This window comes from Pelobates fuscus, chromosome 2 (assembly GCF_036172605.1).
Source record: "Pelobates fuscus isolate aPelFus1 chromosome 2, aPelFus1.pri, whole genome shotgun sequence".
NCBI classification, from domain to species: Eukaryota; Metazoa; Chordata; class Amphibia; order Anura; family Pelobatidae; genus Pelobates; species Pelobates fuscus.
Genome location: NC_086318.1, coordinates 87179013 through 87204243, shown reverse-complemented (window position 1 = coordinate 87204243; position 25231 = coordinate 87179013). Strand labels below are relative to the sequence as shown.

General features: G+C 38.1%; 1 protein-coding gene across 1 annotated transcript in view; it reads right to left on the bottom strand.

Annotated features, from left to right (window-relative positions):
- MYO7B (myosin VIIB) overlaps positions 1-25231 on the bottom strand; it is a 132178-nt gene that overhangs the window by 47777 nt on the left and 59170 nt on the right. Inside the window, exons 8-19 of the mRNA XM_063442439.1 lie at positions 18107-18249; positions 17454-17567; positions 15561-15714; positions 13447-13523; positions 11232-11351; positions 10521-10663; positions 8233-8443; positions 5358-5493; positions 3907-4064; positions 1979-2116; positions 745-903; positions 159-251 (exon numbers count right to left, since the gene is read on the bottom strand). Coding sequence (XP_063298509.1) covers positions 159-251; positions 745-903; positions 1979-2116; positions 3907-4064; positions 5358-5493; positions 8233-8443; positions 10521-10663; positions 11232-11351; positions 13447-13523; positions 15561-15714; positions 17454-17567; positions 18107-18249 — 1646 coding nt within the window. The remainder of the gene's footprint in view (positions 1-158; positions 252-744; positions 904-1978; positions 2117-3906; positions 4065-5357; positions 5494-8232; positions 8444-10520; positions 10664-11231; positions 11352-13446; positions 13524-15560; positions 15715-17453; positions 17568-18106; positions 18250-25231) is intronic.

Sequence of the window (25231 nt, the reverse complement as noted above, 5' to 3'; positions counted from 1 at the left end):
AGTAAAGGAATTACACACCTGAGCTGTCATACCATGCAGCGCTATGTATCTTTTATAACACATGATATTTTTAGGTTTTTAGGATAATTGCTGCTGTTATTCAATATCAGAGATCTCTTACCAATATTGTATCAATATAAACAGGGAAAAGTGTTTACCTTTAAGAACAGTTTTGTTTTTCCCACTTTCCAGTCTCCTCCTTTTCCAATCAGTGTCTCGATAATGTCTTTAGAACAGGCTAGGTGATCCCACTGATAAACCACGAGAAATGTATGAATATTCCAGTGAAAAATAATAAAATGCAGATACTTATGACACCTAAAACACGATGAAGTGTTTATTCTGTATAGATCATGCCTCTGTAGTCTCACTATTCGATTCTCGTGTTGTAGTGGTGATGGTGCTTGGAGTGGTCCTTTAACGAATTATTGAATTAGGCTGTGTGTAATTACAGAATTTGTTTTAATGGTTTTAGTAGGGGTGGCAGAGATAGTTTTCATACTAGACAGGTGATGTCAGCTGAAACCGTGAGACCATAATATATGTAACACATTCGGAGGAGGCAATGCATGCTTTAGCATCACACAGTATCCACCCAAAGGTGCTACATTACGATATATTCATGTTTTGATAACATGCCGAACAGAGATTCAAATGGACATTTCCAGTTAATTTTCCACATAGTAGTATTAGTATTCATTCCCAAATATTATTTCTCTTTGACCAACACAATGTTTTATTTACCGTTTTACGGTGGGGAGACGTTAAAGGCAGCAATGCGCGAAAACGGTAGAAAAATTCGGAGAAATTGTATCGGATGGGATATCCTGCCTTCCGTATTCGAATGGTTTCCATCATTCCAGAGTATCGCAGCTGACGCAAACAAAGCTCTCGATCGAACACCTGAGGACAGACAGGGACATATGATGCTGTAGGTTACAAAAGGGGTCACAGAAAATCCTACATTTTACAGTGGATTATCCTCTTTACCCAAAGAGAAACAAGAATATGACAAAAGTGGAAATGAGGTTAATATGCAGAAAAATATATCTAATCTTTCATATATCTGTTTTCCAGCAGATTGTAGGATACTAAGAATACTACCAATAGAGCACCCCTTGTCTGGCAACTTTTCTGAAAGATTCAGTATGATGTGTGTAGATGGAAAAATATCACTTCTGTGTTTGGGAATGAAGAGTTACAAACTGCAGCACTACTGTCTAAACTGGGTCTGTATTTGGCTATAATACCATTTACCTTATGGATGTTAAAGTGAAATCACACTTTTGTTTTTTACAATGACGATCAAGCTCCTTTTGGAGCTTAAACAGACACAAAATGCATCTTCCTTTCTCTCCCATTGCTGGCACTTATATCCTCTAATACACACTGTGGGGCTTCTATTCCCTGAGCAGATGGCATGTTATATTAACCCTTTCACACACTTTGCCATTGTGTATCTTTTAAATTACACGTTATTTTTAGGTTAGGGTTAATGTTAGTGATAATGCAGTATAGGGATTATTGGTTAGTGTTGAGATACTGTTGGTGTTAATGTTTGGTGACAGCGTTAATGTTTAGTATTTGTGTAGTGTAGGAATCAATATGTAATGTAGAGGTTAATGTTTAGTAATAGTGTAGTGTGTTGGGGTAATGTAGAGGTTAATGTTTAGTAATAGTGTAGTGTGTTGGGGTAATGTAGAGGTTACTTTAAGAACATTACTGGGTCATACAGTACGTACCCCAGTGCTGCCTGAGATTAGTGGGAGTTACAATCCCAGGCAGCAGCTATTTCCACTGCCATCAGAAAAAAAGGCCTGCCTTAAAATTGACCCCCGCCCCACCTCTCTGACTGCTCAGAAGTGATCTGTCATTTATTAACCATTCCTTATGGGTGATAATTGCATGGATGATGTCACCATCCGCTCAGTACAGGATTAAATGATGGCTAGACAGTCTGCTACAAACTGGAACCTACTGATGGCTTTTTAAAATCATTGGGTTTGATGCAACGAATGAAGAAAGGCTGGCAGCTGCTCAGGATTTTCATCAGCTGCTCCAGTGACTGTTTGAACTGACCCCCCAGGGTGGGCAAAGACTTGCTGGTGTCTGCAATCTAAAGGAAAAATAAAATGTTACCTAGAAGTGTAATTAGGAACTTAACTTTATTGAGCATAAAATGACAGCAATCATAGCCCTTAACTCAGGGAGGGGGGGTTCTAATCCAGAACATTTTACATGAAGCTTCAGTATTTCTGCAAATGCCAGTTTATATATGTCAGTCACAATTATTGGTTTTACCTTAAAAAATTACTCCAAGCACCATAACCACTTCAATATTGTGAGGGCTGGGAGTATCTAAGTGGAGTATGTCAGGATGAAACACTGCACATACAGAGATATCTAGGCAAGCTGCTGAAGGTGTAACTCCAACTCCGGCAATATCATTAGCTAGCCCAGAATAAGCTTTGGGCTGGCTAACGTCAATTCTGTCCATATTTCTCTGCACAGAACTTCATTCTTTGTCTGAGATCACTCTGAGCTAATAATGAGGAACAGCATCTGGTTTCTGCAGAGCTAAGCAGATTGGATGCTTGTCATAGCCATGCCAGGGGACTTGGAGGTGCATGGAAAAAATCCAGGTAAATGCCAAACCACTGCTAAACAGTTTGTCTCCTTACCAGTAAACAGCACCAGTGGTTATGATGCTTGGAGTAATCTGGGAGCATGTTTGATATGAATGTCACAAAACAGCGGGATTTATTCTTTAAACTGATAACAAAACAAATATTACCCCATAAGAGTTTTTATAGTTTTGCTATTGTGACCTAAATTCTTCACAGTTCCCGTTGTAATGAATAAATAATATTGTGTAATTTGAAAACAAACAACAAATAAAGACAGGCATACATACATGAAAAGCTACTTTATTTGTTCCCCATAGAATTTAATAAATAGATGATTGATTTGTCACCCAAACACTCATCATTTTCCCTGAAACTCTGTCGTATATCTCAGCGTTAACTATGGGAATGCCAGTGGGTGCAGCTGCTCCAATCCTCAAAGCCAAGATGCAATAACTAATTTGTGGGCAGGATATGACATTATACCCAGTGCAATCATACTGTCTTAGATATCAGGGGAAGATGGATTGCCCTGGCTCTTCGCCAATGGGAACTGGATATCAGATAAGGATATGTGATAATATAGTTTGAGAACTGGTTTGAAATACATGTTTGCAGCTAGGCATTTAACCCCGTAAGGACCAAGCTTCTGGAATAAAAGGGAATCAGAACATGTCACACATGTCATGTGTCCTTAAGGGGTTAAAGGGATACTCTGAGCACCAAAACAACTTTTACTTAATGAAGCAGTTTGGGTGGATACATTTAGATTATGCCAACGTTGTGCCGAGAGGGAAAACGTGATAAAACTCATGAACTGTAGAATGAAGTCTGGAACATGACACTTGTCTATGCTTATTTGCATACTCAGCAGAGCATCCTGGGAGAATTGTGTAAACAAATTTGAGATGCCCTGCCTAAGACAGGATTTTTCCAAGGTCTGCTTTGTATTATATAGGTGATACACAGCAATAAATTCAGAATTTCCAAAGACAAGTTTGAAATACCAGTTGATTATATATACACTGTGGCTATTACACAAATATACAAAAGCACTTTTGTGTTTTCAAAAGGTAATTATTTCTTTATAGGTTTTTTCATAATCAAAAATCGTAATCAGTTATGCTGTGAATGCATGGAAAAAAATGCTCATTTAAAAAAAAAATGCATTCTGTTTCATAGTGATTTCTATTTTACATTTTAAACAGTTGTTAAAAAGTCATATGTCCCCAGCATATATCCCTATAGCCTTGTGCTGAATGAACCCCCAGATGGAGCTGACCTTGTGTGGATTAAGGCCTGAATGTCGGATAACACTGCGAGTGGATGTGCCTGAATGTTTTTCCACCTGAAACATTTTCTTTACAAAATTGCTACGAGACGAATGAATCATGAGAAGGATGTCTGTGCTTAGCAAATCACGGTTCTTGTCCAGGAAACCTAAGTGATAGGTAAAAAATATCTTTACAAATACTCTAACAACCATTCAAAGGTAACAAGTAAATACAACATTATATATTTAGATAAATACAGAATACGGTCTGGGAGTGGGAACTAAAAGATCTTTGTATTCTTGCATCTATCGGTTATCAGGGATGGACTTGCCAGTCGGTAGAGTAGACAGCTGCTTAAAGTTGACTGTCTACACGGGGTGCCTACATGAGCAACAAATGTTATTTTGTTTTCCTTATTGAATTCCTTTTTTCTAGTTGCATTTTGTTTTTATTTGAGGCGCTAGGGAATTAGCAAGGAATGTAATTTTTGATTATCTAAATAATGGAGGACTATATTTATGTAGGAGAGATCTGGGCACCTGAGAATTCTGCACCTATAGGAACATGAGCTGTAAGTCCGACTCTGGTAAATATCTCCTAGCCTGTGTGTGTTAAATTGTGTGTGAGTGCAGTCTAAATTAATTCCTTGTTTCCCAAAAACTCATGTAAGTACAAGCCACAAGATAAAAGTACAATTACCTTTATTAAATAGTGTGTTGAGAGTGATTAATGGTAAAACGTATCAAACCGATACCATAAGTAGATGTGTAGTATGTTGTAGACGGGACACAGTGTACAGGATTCAAATGGTCTACATCGGGTCTAAATGATATAGAAATCCTAACCCTCACAAGAATGGGTCTCATACGGTTATGGGTAAATGCCTTAATAAATTAATAATACAACGCCTAGAATTATCCGTGTGAATGTTATGCTCAGTTTTGTTTGTTTGTTGCGGCATGTAAATCCCAGCAATTTCTTCTGTGTATCCATTTTCTCATTCACCATGACAACAAAAACCAGACCTAATGGGTATAAATCTGACTCTATGAACATTCAATCCCTAATGCTCATAGAGCATAAGGAAACATTTGTCACCAATGTTAAGACATGTTTAAAATGAAAGTGACACTTATTTTTTTTAATGGAAATAGAAAATATTTCCTATGTAGACAGATAAAAGAAACATCCAAAAAACATCCACCGACATGTCATATTGTAATTGTAATATGTACAATATATGTAATTATGCCCTTACATTCTGGTAGATAGATTGACTTTCCTGTGAACAATGACATGTACTTGTAAAGGGAATAAAACTTAAAAAAAATCAGTTTAACCATGACATTGTCAGAAGAGTAAACATTTTATGACAAGGCAGATAACCTACTAGGATTGTGGACAAATGATGGCTACTGAAGAAAGAAGCTTAGAAAAAGTTTGAATTTATCGCTCTCACCTTCTGTTTCATAAAAGACAACACCAGCAAAATGGCTGATTCCAAACTTGGTGTCGTGGTCACTTTTGGATGGGATATAAATGTTAGATTTACTATGAATACTGTTCAGCTTGATTAGCATGGTTGCATCAGTACCCTAGATGATGACAAAAATAAACAAGATGAAAAAATACAAACAAATCTCCTTATTTGGCAATGGATAATATATAAATATATATTATTCTTTATTTTTACTGTGCCAGGAATATCAGAAACATGCTTATGATGCCACAACAGAAATAACAAGCAAGGTAGTAACATACAATGTGAGATAGTAGCATGGCAATCAGAGTAAGTTAGCACAATTATTTTTTTTTTTGATTAGTAATACAGTTAAGTCTAGCGTTCCTAAGCACTTACGATATATAGATGGTCGATAGATACTGTATAGCTAAGGCAAAGATATTCTTAAGGGTAAAAGTAAAGACAGGCATATATCAACATGAATTTTAAACAGGAAAGTTTCCCAGGGTTGCCCCCGGCTAGTTGCATGTATTAAAGAGTGTGCCAAGGGGTGATACTCGCGATTAGGGGAAGGATGCTAGAGGTTTGTGTCACAAGAGGTCAAGGGTGCACAAGATATGTGTCACAGAAGGGCAACAGTTCTCTTTTATGCGGTCCTGGCTGAAGCTTTTTTATCCAATCCTCTGGCTTCTACATATTTCCTGGTGCTGCTGGTTTCCTGTTATATCCACATATCCTTTGGTGGGGATCATACCACCACAAGCTATCATCACCAGAGCAAGTCATTGCTCTGGATATTGTAAGTAGGATACCTACATTTTCTTTTCCAACTTTTGGTTTTTGATATTGTACCATTGGTTTGTGTATTCTGTTTTTTTCTCCCATATATATGGTTGCTGAGTTTGGACATCCTAATATCTACAGATCCTAAGACGGGGATTGTACCGTCCAGGCGCTATACAGCAGAGCTCTTAGCAGCTCTGCAAAGTGTGAGTTTGCCTTTTATCTACAGAATATTCTGTTTACAAATTATACCATCTAAAATATAAACATATTGCACTATTATTTTATTGTTCTTATCTCTTTTGAGGTTTTTCCATGCTGTACTACCTGAGATCTATATGTATGTATGATATGATCATTTGATTTTTTGTAACACTATTTTTTGGCGCGGTTTACCACTTTTCCTATTTTCACATTTCTGTTCACTATATAGCAGGTATTGGGTTGGTTCACTGCTGGTTCGCTGCTGCCTTATACACCTTTTGCTTTTTTTGTGAGCACCAAAACTCGTTTTTACATGTATCTGTAAGTAACAGAAATAGTCAGCTGCGGTGAGATGTGTATTGTTCTGTAATGCTGTCAAGCTGACTATCTCCTGTTCTTGATACAAGTCAGATATCTCTGTAGTCCCGCATCCTCTAACCCTCAAAAGTCTTTACTCCTCAAGTCCGGTGAGAATATTCTTTTTTTTTAAGTAGGAGGTCATTGGGGATGGAAAAGGACTCTAAGACATATCTTTCTCTTACTGTGTCCCATATTTGTATGGAGTTAGTGGTCCCTGGACATGTTGATCTAAGGAGTGCCCTCTGTGCTTTAGGGATACATATATAGAATTGTAGGAGATCAGCTCCCATGAGAAAGGACTAAATGTCCACCCACCACCTAGAATATGGTGGTGAGTGCCAATGAACAACTTGAGCTAATTTGGCTGCTGGATAATAAAAATATAAAAGTGTCAATCCAGGTCACCCCCTCTTTGGTCTATATTTTGGGACAAATGGTGGCACTTGTGCTGCCATATAAATTGGTCTATAGCTGCTGGTAATCTGGTCAAGTCACACTGAGTGACTATAATCGGAAGGGATTGGAATAGAAATAGTATTCTGGGTAAGATCTTAATTTTTACGGAGTGGATATGTCCAACCCAAGAAATTGACTTTTCTATCCATCTCTCCTGTATTAGGGTACGCAAGGCAGTAGAGCAGTTCTGAGAGAACAATTTAGTGGGATGAGAAGTAACATTTACTCCTAAATATGAGAATGCTTCCCTCTCTATCTGATGATAATGATGAGTAGATTTACCAGTGCCCTTTCCGCGGTCGACATTAAAGAAATATATATTAAAAGTTTGTTTTTTTTTGCAAATCAGATAGCACAATGTATAGATGAAATGTTATCGTCTTTCAAAAGACCTTTAATGTACGCTAGTGCTGTGGAATGAGTTGAAGATATATAAACAAAATAAGCAATATTACATCTATGTGGAAAATAAACTAATCAATTAACAAAACAGTTGTCACCTGTGAAACACTTTGTAGGACAGCAGGAGACAAACAAGGGATGGCTTAAAACTGGGGTGGCCAGGTGTTATATATTTCCAACTACTGCAGAATTTCATCTCCCATTATGCTCTTCTGGCCTTACAGCTGTCAAAGCAACATGGGAGTTGTAATTCTACAATATCTAGGGATCTACATTTATGCCCTGCATGGGTGAAAAGGACTAAGCTATGCCGGAACGAAAGTTCCAAGGAGGTGCCCATGAACATTTTGGACAGCTCTAGTGTCAGCCATGGAAGTTTTTCTGACTTGATATATTTATTTTATTATTATTATTAATATTTGCATTTACATAGCGCTAACGTATTATACAGCGCTTTACAATATTATAAAGGGGGATTTAACAATAAATGAGACACTTACAAAAGCTTATAGCAGAGTACAGCCATTGCTAACTTTTGGCCCTGCCAATAATATGGGCTACAATATGATGCTGGTAAGTGAAAGAGGTCCACATCATCGATAGTGCCAAAGGCTTGCAATCACTGGTATTGAACATTTCATTTGTAGATAGATTTTTTTTTTGTCACCTTGGGAAACTTGCTCTCCTCATCAATCAGAGAGATGATGTTCATAGGTCGGAGAGCAATAACATCCAATGCACGTTGATTGTCTGTGAAGTCAATGTGATTCCATGGTATCATCTCAGCATTATATTCCTCCTGTTCCAGCTTGAATACATGACGGACGAAAAACTGTTGCAGGTGTTCGTTAGCAAAATTAATGCACAGCTGCTCAAAGCTGGGAAGGTGAAATAAACCATGTTATGCTTTATATCAGATGTCCACATGTAGTCCAAGTTCTACCTAACCATAACCAAATAAAAATACATCAATATATTAAAGACATGGGAATGCCAGTTCTACATTTTAGGGGAAGCAGGTTTCAACAGCTGAAATAGAAAAAAGAAAAACTACACAACTGAAATAATATTTCCTATTTCACCAGGAAATGTACATATAGCTTGTGGTTAGTCTCCATGAGTTGAGATATTATAATTACCCAGGTTAATAGGGGATATGTATAAAAGTATCACTGACACTATTCCATCTTATTTAAGGCAAACTTTAGTGCAGTCTATAAATCTATTGGATTTTTTCATTAGTTGCTTTTTTGCACCTTAACTTTCATTTTTGAATATGAACCATATTCGCCAATCCAATTTTTTTTTAGACAGAAAAGTGTTCCCACCACAGTAAATTTTGAAGTCTTCTGAAATGGAAATTTATGTGAAAACCAGCAGAGTTTATTAAGAAGAAACCTCCGTCACTAGGTCCACAATATTCACAGATGTACTTAATCCACATCATTAAGTAACACAAATGGATTTTATTTGGTCTAATATGTAACATGACAAACCAGTAGTGATGTCCCGAACAGTTCGCCGGGAACCGTTCGCCAGCGAACACGCGCAATGTTCGGTCCGCCCCCTATTCGTCATGGAGGTGGGAGGGTCTGGGAGGGAGGGTCTGCTGCTGATTGGCTGGAATGTGTCTGCTGACTGTGAGGTACAGGGTCAAAGTTTACTCAATGATGACGAATAGGGGGCAGACCGAACATCGCGCGTGCTCCCGACCGCGAACACGCTATGTTCGCCTGCGAACGGTTCCCGGCGAACTGTTCGGGACATCACTACAAACCAGCCCTATGAGAATGAATACAGTTTTGTAAGTGTCGTTATATGGTGTTGCACAGTGCCTACGTCTATAAAGAAATTATAAACATGATAGAATCAGATCACCACCCCCCGACCTGAATCTTATTAAAGTGTCAACGCTTACGATAACCGCGGGGCAAGAATATTGTACTAATAATCTCCTTTCTGCTATTCCCAAATAGAAAAACATGATGTCAATACGGAGCCACATGATGTAATTAACCATTGCTGATGTCATCTTTCATGCATAGAGAGCACAAACACCATCTTTCATTCTGCCATGGTCAGTTTCAAGAGCTAGAGGACAGTAATTGAACTACATTTTGTAATCTGGTAATTTCTGCCTCTTTTATGCCCAACACAAACTGTTGCTGAACACCTGCTTTCACTTAGTCTTAAGTTTCATTGATTAATAAGTGAACTGATATTTTCCTCCAATGACGCAAGCAGTAATGTTCTTTTATGGACTTTGTGATTTTACTACTTGTAAATTTAGTTCACGTTAATAGATGATCAGAAGATAGTAAGGTTACTGAATTAATTGCTCCACAATGTGAACTTATGAATCATAAAACACAGTATGACAGTGCATGCAATCATATGTACTAACCTGTAGTAAACAGAGTCCAATTAGACATTAAGTAAGAGAAAATAAAAAAATCAGAATGTTGATCAGAATCAAGCAAGATAATTCAATAAACACCAGATTTTATCAGATTAAAAAAAATGACAAGAAATTTAGACTAAGGTATCTCCTCTAGAAAAATGCTCCAACTCAGGTATAGTCAGAGCTTTGCTATTTCAGTCTCAATTTTACCAATTAAATTTAATTTGCTAGAATTTAGAATTTAGTGAATAATCCGGCTAGTTTTTCATTAGAAGGCGCTCATCAAAAAATGTTGTACAATTTCATAAATTCTCTTTAACAACTTAAAGGTAGAACTATATGCAAACTTTACAAGTAAAATCTTTTTTTTCTTAAAAATTTATATTTTTTCAATAACAGTAACTGACTGTTCTTATAACATAACATTTGTAATCGATGTTTACAAATCCAATATAAATGAATATTCAATGTAACAGTCAATATACAGGTAACCTATAATGAAAATACATACAATAATTAGCTATACTTTGCAGGAAGGAGTAAAACGATGTTACCTGTTTGTATTGAACTGTTCGAAGCCAAAGATGTCTAGTAATCCAATAGATTTGCGCTCCTTCCCCAGATCGTTCGACTCAGGCGTGAAAATAGCACCATTAATTTTATTTACAATCCACATGAACATCCGACCATATATACCCTGAGATAAGAAAGAACTAGGTTATTGCAGTACTTTTACTTCTATAGGGCAAGCTGTGCTACGTGAAAAAATCTCAGACACATTGATTAGATTTGCATTACATTCCAAACTAGGCCAAAGATGCTTTCTTTTAGACTTTTCTTAAGACAGGTATTTATTTTATTCCTTTTTTTAAATCCATGGTTAACATTTTCCCTCCTATTAATGTGTATATTTATGCAAAACAATGCAAATTTAAGTGTCACTTAATACCTTATGTCCCTTTGCCCCAGCACAAAAAAAACACATTTCTTTTGCCAGGGTTTGTTTTGTGTCTGGAAAAGGACTGTAATTTCTAACAATCCCTTGTCTGCATCTATTATAAACCTTAGAGGTCAAACTTCATTACTTCATTCAAGCAACCAAGAGAAGAGAAGGGGAAACGTTTTGAGAACAGGAAAAGGATTCTTTACAAGCTGCAATAGTGGTCTGCAATGCCCTGAATCAAACATACGTGTTTGGTAACTGTACTTACTAACAGCAGCAATTCTTTTGACATTCTGGTGCCAATTTACATTTTGTGTTTTACCTTCATAAAGGCATCCCTTCCATCAGAGGCTTGAATACAATTCAAAGGCTTAGAGACATTCTCCCCACGAACAATAATGGAGTGATTAGTGAGGCAGCTCTTTAACTCGCTGGAGTCCACCTATCGGAACAAACAGAAATAACTTTGAGTGAATACATTTGTTATCAATGTTATACGGTCTAATACAATCTATCTATGTTTGATTCCATTTTCCACATATCACTACTAACCGCTGAATTCTGGGAAATGTAGTTCAACAAGCAAAATCAAACAGCTGCATGCTTCTCTCAAGAAGAAGGATGATGTCTAACCCTTTTTGCTTAATATGTTAAGGCCATTGCTGCTAATTATTTGCATTGTGTAAGTCCTATTACAGCCTGGCTATACGTACTTTAAAGAGATTATTACACTATTGCTGGTGTCTAGCAGCAATCTATGCATACCACACATTTAAGCCCATTGAACAGGTTAGGTGAAGCAACGTGTACAAAACCTTATGTGATAGAAGATTGAATATGTGATCACCTTGTTGGAGGACCATATCTACAGCCTGGTTGATTGTGTCGTGTTATTGTCTTTATGTATCACATTTTCCACATGTATTGATGTATTTTTATAACCATGTTTTGTCACTTTGTTCTGATGATGTAAGCTCTGAGTATGCATGACTAGTACATTATTAATACAATTTAATTGGCAGAACTTATTGGATTGCAGTGCCACTCTATGTATTATTACTTATTTCTTTTATGTGAGGTTTTCTTTTGAATTTCTAATTAATATTTAGAAAATTACGTCATAATCCAGTTTAGCCCAGGGAAATTCAGGACAAACATTGCAAACGAGGAAGAGAAAGAAATTGTTTTACTTCTGTTCTTGTCTGTGTGCTTTCTCAATGCAAAGAGCAGAGCTAATAATGATTAAAGGGACAATACAGTACAAAGCTGTATTCTTTACACTATAGGAACCCTCTGTTCTCCCACCATCAACCGCCCCCGGCAATGTAAAAGGTTAAAAAAACTATTCTTACTTACCGTTTACCAGAACTGATGTCTCTTGGCACTGGGCTGCATTAGGCCATCCCCATATGAAAGAATTGACTCAATTCTTTCCTATGTGGTTTTTCAACACTCAACACGCATGCATAGCGCGAAGAGGTCCAGCGGTGTTTTACAGAGTTGTACTCCATGAACCTGCAGGAAGCGCCTCCAGTGGCTATATGCAATGTTTTACATTGCACCCGGACCACATCAATGAGATGAAGTGGTCTGGGTACCTATAGTGTTCCTTTAACAAGGAACTACAATGGAGGCGCCCAGTTGCAGGATAAACAGGTGTGAATTTCTAAACTTAAAGGGACACTTTAGTTACCAAAACAATTTTAGCTTAATTAAGCAGCTTTGGTGTATAGATCATGCCTCTGAAGTTACACTGCTCAATTCTCTGCCATTTAGGAGTTAAATGACTTTTGTTTCTGTTTATGCTGCCATAGCCTGACATAATCTGAATGAAAACAAAAATGTTTAATTTGCAATCAGATGTAACTTATTTTAATTATTTTCTATCTTCTGCTCTGTAAATTGAACTTTAATTACATACAAGAGGCTCCTGCTGGACCTAGCAAGCTATTAACAGAGCAGGAAATAAGAAATTTTAAATGAAACATAATTTGCAATAAAAGAAGTGTAAACATTAGATGACTCTTTACAGGAAGAGTTTATGAAGGCTGCGTAAGTCACATAAAGGGAGGAGTTACTAGGACTGTATAAATAAAGTGATTTAACTCCTAAATGGCAGACAATTGAGCAGTGAGACTGCAGGAGAATGAACTATACACCAATATTGCTTCATTAAGCCAAAGTTGTTCTGGTGACTATGTAGTCCCTTTAATTTAATTTTTCAAACCTCCAAAATATGTGGTTTGTTAAATATACACTGCGGAATTTGTTGGCGCGATATAAATAACATAATAATAATAATATACGGATAAGTAGACCATAATTTTAAAAATACTGTGAAGTGACAATACCCCTTTAACCATGAGAAGTACATTTAGCCTGTCTCCAGTTCCCAAGTTCATCCTGGGTTCCAGATGTTATTAATTTTTTATGTGTTGATACAAAATAATTCCATGCCAGTGGATATTGTTGGTGCAATCATAAGACTCTTAAGTATAAACTATTGTTAAAGCATAAATACAAGTTCTTTTCATTACCTCAAGCAGGGCAGCTACAGTGGACAAGTGAATAGACTCACGGACATCTGAGTAGTCAAGATTTCCGTACATCGCACCTGCAAAACACAAGCAGAGTGCAATATTAAGGCATATATGACGTACAGTCATAGTGCAGACATTAATATACTGAAATCAGCTTGATATCTATAACTCTACGTTTGCCCAATAGGATGAAAGTAACTGCGTACCCTATGAAATTGATTTAAATTAAAATAAGTCATTTTGGGGCACTCCTTCTTATATATTTGAATGTCGATGTGCATTGTGTTCTCCCCATAAATAACCAGTTCTATGCTGACACACAACAGTCTTATTCACTAAACAAAAGGGGCTTATTCAACAAACAACAAATTGTAGTGAATTGAAAATCAAATTGCAACATATCAGCAAGCCATCAGTACTCCTGATTGCTGAGTTAGAGAATTTATCCCAATGAGCTATAATTCGTAACATTTTGCCACTTAGTTTTCAATTCGCCACAATTATTATTCGCTAATGTGAGACCTGTTAGGTGTTCACAGTGATTCTAAAGTGAATTTGAATCAAAATTTTAGATCAAAATAGCTGAACTGGAAATATATTTGACTTTTACAATTCAACTATTGTAACCATGAATTTGGAATTTCAGATTTTAATCATTTTGAATTTGCAAGAATTTTTTATTTTAGTAAATTATCCTTGTTGGTGTTTAATGAACAAGATGAGAAAAAAAAAAGCTAAAACCAGCCTAATGTTTTGGACTTGTTACGTTGTTATAAATGCACAACTCATTGCTTGGCGTATACAGATTGATAGTATTTTCACTATTGTAGCCCAAACCATCAGGTCAAGGTTAGATTCTGTTAGGCAATAAGTATATCTCTGGTAACTGAATAGCAATTTTCCCATTAATGTCATTGAAGGAACTGTTACTCAATTATCAGAGTTAAGGTATCTCTTAAACTAGAATTCAGTCCTTAAAGGGACACTCCAGGCACCCAGACCACTTCTGCCCATTGGAGTGGTCTGGGCACCAACTCCCACTACCCTTAACCCTGCAAGTGTAATTACTGCAGTTTTTATAAACTGCAATAATTACCTTGCAGGGTTAAGTCCTCCTCTAGTGGCTGTCTATCAGACAGCCACTAGAGGGATTTCCATGTTCATAGAACACGAAAAGTGTTTTAAGCGACGGTGGACATCCTCACGCTATGTGAGGACCTCCAGCGTCACCGAAATTCCCATAGGAAAGCATTGAATAATGCTTTCTTATGGTGAGGTCTAATGCGCGTGCGCGGCCATTGCCGCACATGTGCATTAGGTCTCCCCCTCCAGCTGACGTCGGCGTGGGAGGAGAGTAGGCGGAGCCTGACCCAGCACCAAGGGACATCGGCGCTGGACTCCGGTAAGTCACTGAAGGGGTTTTAACCCCTTCAGCAACATTGGATGGGGGATGGGAGGGAGAGGGGCACTGTACGGTCCTGCAGTGCCAGGAAAACTAATGTTTTCCTGGCATTGGAGTATCCCTTTAAATAAAAATAAAATGTGTGTTGCCACTAATTACAAGATTTAAATGCAATATGTATTTCCACGAACAAATAGGTTAATATCATAGGTGCACGTAGGGGATGTGCCAAGTTTGCCCATTCACATGTAATGCATGACAAAATTGTTTTTCATGGCTCATGTTAAAGCTCTGTAGGCATTTGTCTATGTGAGCATTTTGCTACGATTATAAAGAAAATCTTTGTATGTACCTGGGTATCACTAGAGCAGGGGTCGGCAATCCATGGCATGCAGGGCTGCCAGATTCAAAGGTGCAGACATCACATAGAACTCTCTGAGAGATACAGTGCTTACCAGTAATTGAGGTCATTGCCATGGGTTACCATCACAAGGCATCATTTCACTAACACAGTGATTGCAAGGTTTAGAAGAAGTGCATATTGCTACTGATTGCAAGGTTTAAATGCAGAGGGTATTGCCACTACCCAGGCAAAACTCTACGAAGCACAACATTATTTGTTTTTGAACAAAGAGTGCTGAGACAGTAGTTTGTTTCCTGAAAGGGATATGCAAGATCTACTGAATTGTTTCATCTTAATTGCACATACCTTGGAAATCTAAATTACCCAGGTGGAGAATAGCTGCGAGCATCTTGTAAATCTCATTTTGTTCTAATTCTGTAAAAAGAAGAATCTTCATAGCAGAATGGACCTTGGAAAACTCTTTTGCATCATCACGGCCTTCGCAGCTTGTACAGTTACCCTGATACCGGAACATAAACTATGTTAATGGAGATATTGATCAGTGGTTCATATTAAGTCTTAATCACATATCTTTTTTTTTTTTTTTTTTGCCGTTGATCAAAAACAAGATAAAAAAAACTTAAATTTCAGCAATTACCAGTTATAGGGAAGGGATTCTTCTTGACCTGTCAACTAGATTGTCTCTTTGGATCAACAAACAATAATAATGTCGCTTATTAAGATTTATAGACCAGTATATCTTACTTTCCTAAACCAAGTCCATGCCGTTTTAAAAGACTTTCCCAAATTCTGATAATTCAACCTGTGTAGGCAGATTTCTACATCTTTACTTTTTGTCTTATAAATACGGAACCTTATCCTCTGCTGTAGGTGGAATCCTGTTGGTCAGTATCAGATGACCCCTTGTGCTTTGTACGGTCCAGTTAAAAACAGGTCACCAGAAAGCTTTTACTGGCCTTGCATGTACTTGTGCAAAGAGGTATCTACATTTAATGTATGTTGAATGTGTGACGTTGCATCTACATATTGTTTATACATATATGCATACGTAAAAGCTAGAAAAATCTCAGTGTATTCTGCCCAGTAAAATCATTTCTAAATTAATATATACATAAATAACTAAATGTTTAAATGTATGGCAAATTACACTGATATGCTATTATGCAATTTTAGTAAACAGTGTTATTGGGTCAGTGCATATACAGAGATATGAAGCAGTGAGTAGTCATTAATTAATTATAGCATTTGTATTTTTAATCTAAGACCTTTATGTTTAACATGTATCTACTACAAATGGACTTAAAACGATTATAGCTTATAATTGCTACTGGCTCACCATTTAAAATAAGGCAGGTCGTTCTGAAAGTCACTCACAGGTATGAAAGGGCCACTTCAAACAAGTGGCCCTCTTTTTTCATTTTACATAAAAAAGTGCAAATTTTAGTAGAAATTGGCACTTTTGTAAATTAAGCTTGTTCCTACCCACCCTCTTGGCTGTCAGACAACATGTTCTCTTATTTTCTGGTTTGTTTAACTCAGTGGAGCTAAATTCAAGAGGCAGCAATTGCCCAGAGCACCTGCCTTGCAAAGACTTCTCATTGAGCTGCATTGGGAAGTCTGTGATTGGACAGCCACAGAAAGTCTGGGCGGGATTAGAAGGGGAGGGCTTGCAAAGGCAGCAGACAAGAGATCTGCATATGTTGTTTACTTTTTGTTTTAAGATATAAGCTAAATGAAAAATGCCTAATTAAATGCATGCACATTTTCATTGGCATTATATGAATTAAATAATAATAGATATTTATTTATGAGAGGAGGGACAGTTGAATGTAACATTACATCAGTGTTTTATTTAATGTGCTGGAGCATTGCCTTTTTTGTGTAGACTAAAACTCCTGTATTCATTCACCTACTGGAGTCCCTACCTAGTCCAGCTATTGTCTTCACCATTAACAATAAACCAGTCTCTATCTATCTCTCTATATAAAATATCTTAAATAATATCAACATACATCATCAACCTATGAAGATCTACTTTTTATTCTGTTGCAGACCCTTCTACAGCTACGATTGCATTTTATGGGTTATGACATTGATACATACCGATAGGGGACAAGCACTACAAACTTGTTTTGTCCCGTAAACAACACAGACGGTCACTGTAAGGAAAGTTAGTCTTGCATGTTAGAAGTGTCCAAATTTAATAAAAAGCATTTTAAAAGAAGTGTCCAAGATTACCATAGTAAGGTATTTGAAGTCTGAAGGGCTGCCCAAGTTTAACTCCTTCTTTTGTGATGAACCCATCCCCAGAAGCATGCAATAGAATATGTGGTAGTTTCTCTCCCCTGAAGCCTGGTAAAGAGCAGAAATATAGATAGATATATTAAAAAAAAGTGTTATTACATTCTTTAAAAAAATAAAAAACATATTAGCAACCACATCACAAAACAATGTTGAATAGTAGATATGACCATTCTGTTCATCTGAGGGGTATGTTCTGATATCTTGACCAATTAAACAACTATGTAGTCTACATAAACAACATAATACTATTAAAGTGAAAAGCTGAATGGACAATCATGCAAATACGATTTCTCATTAAGTCCCAAATGAGTAGACTGTGCTGTTTGTGAGGGACAAGCTGGGCCCAAGACATAGAACCCTGCAATGTATAGAGTTCATCAAATTCTCATCATAAAGCTTGCTATCTACTTACAGGGTCACTCTTAGCACAATAACCAATGAGTCTTGCTGAAGTGGTTATAGTACAAACCCCCTGTCCATGCAGCCTTTATTTTTTCAAGGGACACTAGAGGCACCTAGACCACTTCATCTGTCAGTAACAGTGACCTCAACACCAGAGTTACTGTGACACAGGTATATGTCCTGACCTGTCGACACACGCGTGACTTCTCCAGCAGGAACTGCTCAATGCGTGCTCCCTCTATCACATTCTCTTTGGAGAAATGGATTTCTATGTATTTCCCAAAGCGACTTGAGTTGTCATTTCGGATGGTTTTAGCATTTCCAAAAGCTAGTAAGAAAGAAGAGATCACTCTATTAACATGATAACATGTAAAAATCAGGTAGAAGTGAGTGAGAAGAAACATACAACAAACATATTTTTGAAGGCTGGTACATACCAGCCTTCAAAAGATGAAATATCTACTTTTCTTAACGAGGTTAATTTGCCTAGATTAACTACTCAACAATGTAATGTTCTTTCTGAACAGTTTTCTGAAGATGACGTAAGAAAGGCGATATATACACTTCCTAAAAATAAAGCTCCGGGCCCAGATGGGTTTCCAAATAATTTTTATGTAATTTTTGAAGCTCAACTTACACCACATCTTACAAATGTATTTAATTATTTTAAGGTTGCTGGGTCTTTACCGGAAGAAATGCTTTTGGCCCATATTATTACTTTACCCAAACCAGGTAAAGTGCCCAATGAATGTGTTAATTTAAGACCAATTTCTCTACTAAATACAGACGTAAAAATATATGCAAAAATTTTGGCTACACGAATAAAACCTATGTTAACAGATTTGATTTCACCGGAGCAATCAGGGTTTGTACCGTCAAGAGAAGCGGGAGACAATACCCGCCATTTTTTAAATTTAATCACTTGGGCACAAGTCAGCAAAGAGAAGGGTTTATTATTAGCCCTTGACGCAGAGAAAGCGTTTGATCGACTAAACTGGTCTTATATGCAGGAAGTATTGTGAAGAATGGGGTTCCCCTTAGCTTTTTTGAATAATATAAGGGTTCTTTATTCTAATCCTGTGGCCAAAATATATAACTCTGGATTTTTGTCCAGATCATTTCAAATTACAAATGGATCCAGACAAGGATGCCCACTATCCCCACTGATTTTCATTTTGTGCTTGGAACCCCTAGTAAGACACATTAAAGCCCAGAAAGGGATTAAGGGTTTAAATACCCCAATAGGGGATTTAAAAATCACTATTTTCGAACAATGTCGTAAATGAGCAAGTTTAGTACTTAACCCCTTAAGGACAGATGACGGATATATTCCGTCATGATTCCCTTTTATTCCAGAAGTTGTGTCCTTAAGGGGTTAATTAGACTGGGCTGATGGTTTTGTCTAATTGCACGTCAAATACTACCAAAATCACAATGATCAGCAAGCACCTAAGATATATCTCAGGGATAGACATGTACTATAACTGAATGGCTCTACAATATGTTTTTGCAAATAATATTCTTGTTGTTTTATGGGCATGCCTAGGGTGAAGGTGCCCTCGCTATAAGGTGTGGAGTGTAATTTCAAGCATGTTATTATATTACTTGTAAATGACGAGGTAAACCATAAATCTGTCTAGTTCAATATGTTTATTCCAACCTATCAATGATCAACAGTATGATAATTTTCTGGTTCTTGTTCTTAAACTTAAAAACCGTGCTGTATTAACCTGCTACACTGTAAAATGCTATGAAAAATGCTTACAGACGCTGATGTGGCTCTGTACGCCTGTTGTTATTACGTGCACGAAAAAAATAAAGAATAAAAAAAAAAATCACTCTTTTTGCGGACGATGTCCTATTATTTCTATCAGATCCAGAATCATCAATACCTCAATTATTGAGCACGCTTGAAAGATATGGCCAATTGTCATATTATAAAAATAATTTTAAAAAATCACAGGCATTGGTATTAGGGCTCTCAACAGCTACTACACAATGCTTAAAATCTTTATACCCATTTGACTGGCGCTAAACATCCATATCCTATTTAGGTATCAAACTTCCCATAACACAAACGCTGATAATAAAAGAAAACCATCTACCATTAATACATAAATTAGACCACCAACTCAAAAAATGGGAAAATAAAGAAATATCCTGGTTGGGTCGTTTACAAACAATAAAAATGATGATTTTGCCCCATATTCTATATCTTTTTCGGACATTACCAATTACCATTCCAAATACCATACTTCGGAAGTTCCAGGCACTTATCAATGCGCATATCTGGAAAAGGAAACCCCCATGAATCGCACAAGACCAGCTTTGGCCCCCATTTGCTAAAGGTGGTTTAGGTGTTCCAAATGTCAAAACTTATTATAAGGCTACACTACTTGCTCAAGGTCTTTCAATACTTGAAAGGGTTTCTCCTCCGTTATGGCTGGCACTAGAAAGTGCAGGGTTTTTACAAGGCTCATTATCGTTCGCACTATGGTCTGGGAATATAGTACCTAATAAGGCAACAGAGTTGTTCCCAACCACAAAAACTCTTCTCCGTATATGGAGAGAGTCAATTCTTAAACTTTCAGTAGGACAAGATTTATTATTTGTTGCACCTCTGCAGACTCTGACTGTTTTTACGCCAGACCTGCAGTTGGAACCTTGGACACAGCTAGGCGTATGCCATATACGGTCATTACTTAATGGCTCAGGTGCTGAATCATTTCCCGAATTGGTTAAAGAGTACTCCCTACCACCCAGAGAAATATTCACATATCTAAGGATTAGGAATATTCTATACACAAACAAAATTAAAGAGATTCAGTCACCAGCACCGTTTGCACTAAAATGCATGAGGAAATTGCCTAACAGCAAAGCATTGTCTTTTTGTTATAATACTCTGCTAACACAGGAGGAACCTAAGAAACAGAAATATGTTCGAAAATGGGAAAGTGATTTAGGGGAATCATTCCCGCTAACAACTTTGTTTCAGGCACAAAGGAAAACTAAAGAGGTTTCCTGTAGTCTTAATCACTGGGAAACTTACTGCAAAATTATTATGCGATGGTATTGGGTGCCAGCCAAATTAGCACATATTTTTCCAGGGACGAGCAACTTATGCTGGCGTTGTTTAAAACACGAGGGGTCTATACTTCATATCTTTTGGCTTTGCCTGAGCATAACTAAACTGTGGCGAAACCAACCTCGCCACTGGGCCCTGGAGAAGCCTGTTTGCTAGCCTCCTACCTACTGACTATGGCCCCTGGGTTATTTGGGGCATATTGTACTGTATATTGCTGCTACTGGCCCTTTTAACAGCATCTATGGACATATTGGGACTTTTGGGACTACTGTCCCTTTAAGACTGTGATACATATTCTAGTGTACTGCCTGTAATATTATATGTGTATTAAGTTTAACCTGGGATATGTATGCAGCATTCATCTGATTGTTCGGTAGAATCACTCCATTTATTATATTGAGTGAAACTACCGAACAACCAGATCACCCAGGAATAAGTGTGCCTCCAATTACAGTTTGCAACAATGTTGCAAACGGGTAATTGGCAATCAGTGTAATGTATTCTTTGTCCTCTGGGTGGCCGCCATTCGGGAAACAAACACGTGGCGGCGGCCATCTTAAACTACCGAACAGCAGTGTTTTGCCGTTGAGTGTCTGGAACTAAAATCGGACACTTGACTAGGCAAACACCGCTGAGACCTCCATACTTCCAGAAATTCGTATGGAAACTACCGAATGACCCGCCGTTCGGTAGAAAGAACCCCACAAACAAGGGAATTCATTCAAACCCTCTCCAGGCTCTATAACACAGGCAATTCGTCTGTTTTCATTCCCTTGTTTGTGACCGACCGCAGGGCCAAAATGCATGGAACTGTTTTCGGATACTTTACCCATGCGGTCGGTCAAATCTTTGGAACCCCATATCTCCCGAACCATTCATCCGAATTACTTGAATTTTGGATATGTTGTCCCCCTGAATAAGGGCTATCCAGCGATGCTGGATTTAAAGGTGTACCCCCGGGTTTTGGGGTACATCCAGAACTTGGCTGAAAAAGTGTACCGGATAATTGGGTTTAATGTTATCTGAGGGGAGGGGATGTGTGGGCTGAACCATGTATGTGATTGGTTATTTTATGCCTCCCCTGGGTGTGGCCTGTATGTGTATTATTGTAATAAAAGCCAGGCTGGATGAGACAGTCCAGAGTTCCTGTTTTACCCTCAAAGTGATGTGTCGTCTCATTATTGGGGGAAGGATTGATTGCATGCTGTTCCAGTTGACTGCTAGGAGTACAAGCCTATTCGTATGGTTCCTATTCAATGGTCTACAGCATTCATATGCTTGGGAGAATTTAAAAGGTTTCTCGGATTCGGTGATTGTGGTGTCTGCCAGAGTGCTTGGAGTCCTCAGGTAGCACTAGGAGCATCCATTAACGGAGGTACCAAGTCGGGGTGCCAGGCGATCCGTTACATAAACTATGGGAGGATATAGATTTTGGATAGCATTGAAGGTTACTATTCCATTCAGACCAGAATGTTTTTTACTCCATATATTTCCTATACAATTTAAAGGAACACTATAGTCACCTAAATAACTTTAGCTAAATAAAGCAGTTTTAGTGTATAGATCATTCCCCTGCAATTTCACTGCTCAATTCACTGTCATTTAGGAGTTAAGTCACTTTGTTTCTGTTTATGCAGCCCTAGCCACACCTCCCCTGGCTATGATTGACAGAGCCTGCATGAAAAAAAAATGGTTTCACTTTCAAACAGATGTAATTTACCTTAAATAATTGTATCTCAACCTCTAAATTGAACTTTAATCACATACAGGAGGCTCTTGCAGGGTCTAGCAAGCTATTAACATAGCAGGGGATAAGAAAATCTTATTTAAACAGAACTTGCAATAAAGAAAGCCTAAATAGGGCTCTCTTTACAGGAAGTGTTTATGTAAGGCTGTGCAAGTCACATGCAAGGAGGTGTGACTAGGGTTCATAAACAAAAGGATTTGACTCATAAATGGCAGAGGATTGAGCAGTGAGGCTACAGGGGCATGTTCTATACACCAAAACTGCTTCATTAAGCTAAAGTTGTTCAGGTGACTATAGTGTCCCTTTAAGGAAGAAGCAATATATATGATTATTCATTGCTTAACAGCAACAAAAATTACCATTGCTTATAAATGGAAACATACACAAACACCAACAATATCAGAGGTCTTGAGTAGATTTGATTCTTTTAGCCTCTATGAAAAAATGGTAAGCCGAGTTAAGGGTAGAGAGGATCTATACCAGGGGTAGGCAACCTTTTAGCAGCACTGTGCCGATATAGGATTGTGATGTCCCGTAGCGTGCAGATCCTCAGGCCCGTCACTACCAGGCAAGCTAACCAAGCAATTGCTTGGGGCCCCGAGCTGGCCTGGGCCCCCAAGCAGGGCCGGCCATTTCTATAAGGCTGCAGCCGCCTGAGCGCTCTATAGAGAGCCTCAGGCGGCTGCAGCACTGCCTCTCTCGTCATCTCCCCTTCCCTGTAGCGTGGCCGAGCTCCTCTTCCTCCTGTCAGTCCGGCTGGGTACCACGCGGTACAGGAGATTTAGTTTCCTGTTCCCGGCCGGACTGACAGGAAGTGCACCCTGAGCTCGGCCACACTACAGAGAAGGGGAGGTGAGAAGAACACAGGGAATTTTCAATTGTGGAAAATGTTCAAGTTTTATGCACATTATATGCAACAGCAGTATTTGCACTGTAAACCTTTTTATTTATATAAAGTGTGGGTAAACTTAAACTGTATGGCTATGCTGTGGTTCCTGTAGGCTTTGCGTGCGGGGAGGAGGGCACCATGTCCATTTTGCATGGGGCCCCCAAATTCCTACAAACGGCCCTGCCGATCCTATTTTTTTAAATTGAGGTGTGTGTGCTGCCGTATTCTGCTTGTGTTAGTTATACTGTAATTGCTTTGTATCGTTGTATTTGTGCGTATATGAGCTATTATATTGTATATGTTCATTAGTAGTTTATGGTATCGTGTATGATACATATGAATGTGGGCTGTGTATGAGGGCTGCTTGTGGAATTGTGTGTAGATGGATATGTCACATTGTGTGTTAGGTAGTGTATGGGGGCTGTTTGGGGTTTTGCACGTGAAAGGCTGCATGTGGGATTGTGTGCATATATGTAGATTGTTAGTGGTGTTGCGTTTGTGGGGATTGTGTGCATGTTTGTGTGTGGGCTGTTCGTATTATTTGTATGAGGGGAGGCTTATTCTGCAGGTCTGTGTATATCTAGCAGTGTGGGTGGCTTCCCTGGGTTCCAGTGGGGACCAGCCTAGGCAGGTACAGGTCAAGGACAGGAGCTGCAACATCAGCTGTGGGCTGCTCTACTACAGTGTGGATTCCTATTCACAAGTGCTGGAAGGAAGTGATCTGAGATCACTTCCTCTAAGTGCTGCAATGCATAAATTGAGGATTGTCCTTCACTACCTCTTTGTATTAGCAGATATCTGAAGTTTCACTGAGACTCCTGATAGGCCAGACCCTGTTTGGCTCTAGCAGCCTTGAGTGCCGTGGAAAGACAACTCGAGTGCCGTGCATGGCACTAGTGCCGTAGGTTGCCTACCCCTGATCTATACAAACGAAGATGGCATCAGTGGTTAGAAACAAGAGATCAGTATGTGCCAATGATGAATATTGCTACATAGCCCTTAAAAATAAATATAAAAAGGAAAAGAGAAAGGAAAGAAATAAATCTTTTTAATCTTTTTTATTTATTTTTTTGTAATTCTTTTTTCTTCCCCCCACTCCCCCCACCTGTAGACAAGACAAGATAATGGTTTGCAATATACGTAAGAGAGATAAATGATACTGTATGTGATGATATTGTTTATAAATGTGTATGCAATTGTTTTTCTTTTCTGTATCCTATGTATTTGATTGTTTTTTTGGGTCATATCTTTTTTTTTTTTTTTTGAATTCTTTATTTATTATGACAGATATAACAGAAATATCACAGGAGCACCATGCACTTCACGACATTGGCTGCATACATAATAAACAGGGTTCATCCATTCTACCAAAGCATGTATGGGCGGTGGCTGCCTAATGGAATGCCTCCACCTTGTTCCCTGTTCTGTATAATTAAAGCAATTTAAAAGGGAATAACTAAAAGGGTGTATAGAAATTAAGAAAAAAGCAGAACCCTCTATCCATGGTAACCTGTGTGACCTGTTTGTGGGATGAGGACGTGTCCCCTATAAGAGTGAGTTCCCTAGCTGCCGGGTCGTCTCTGGGCGGT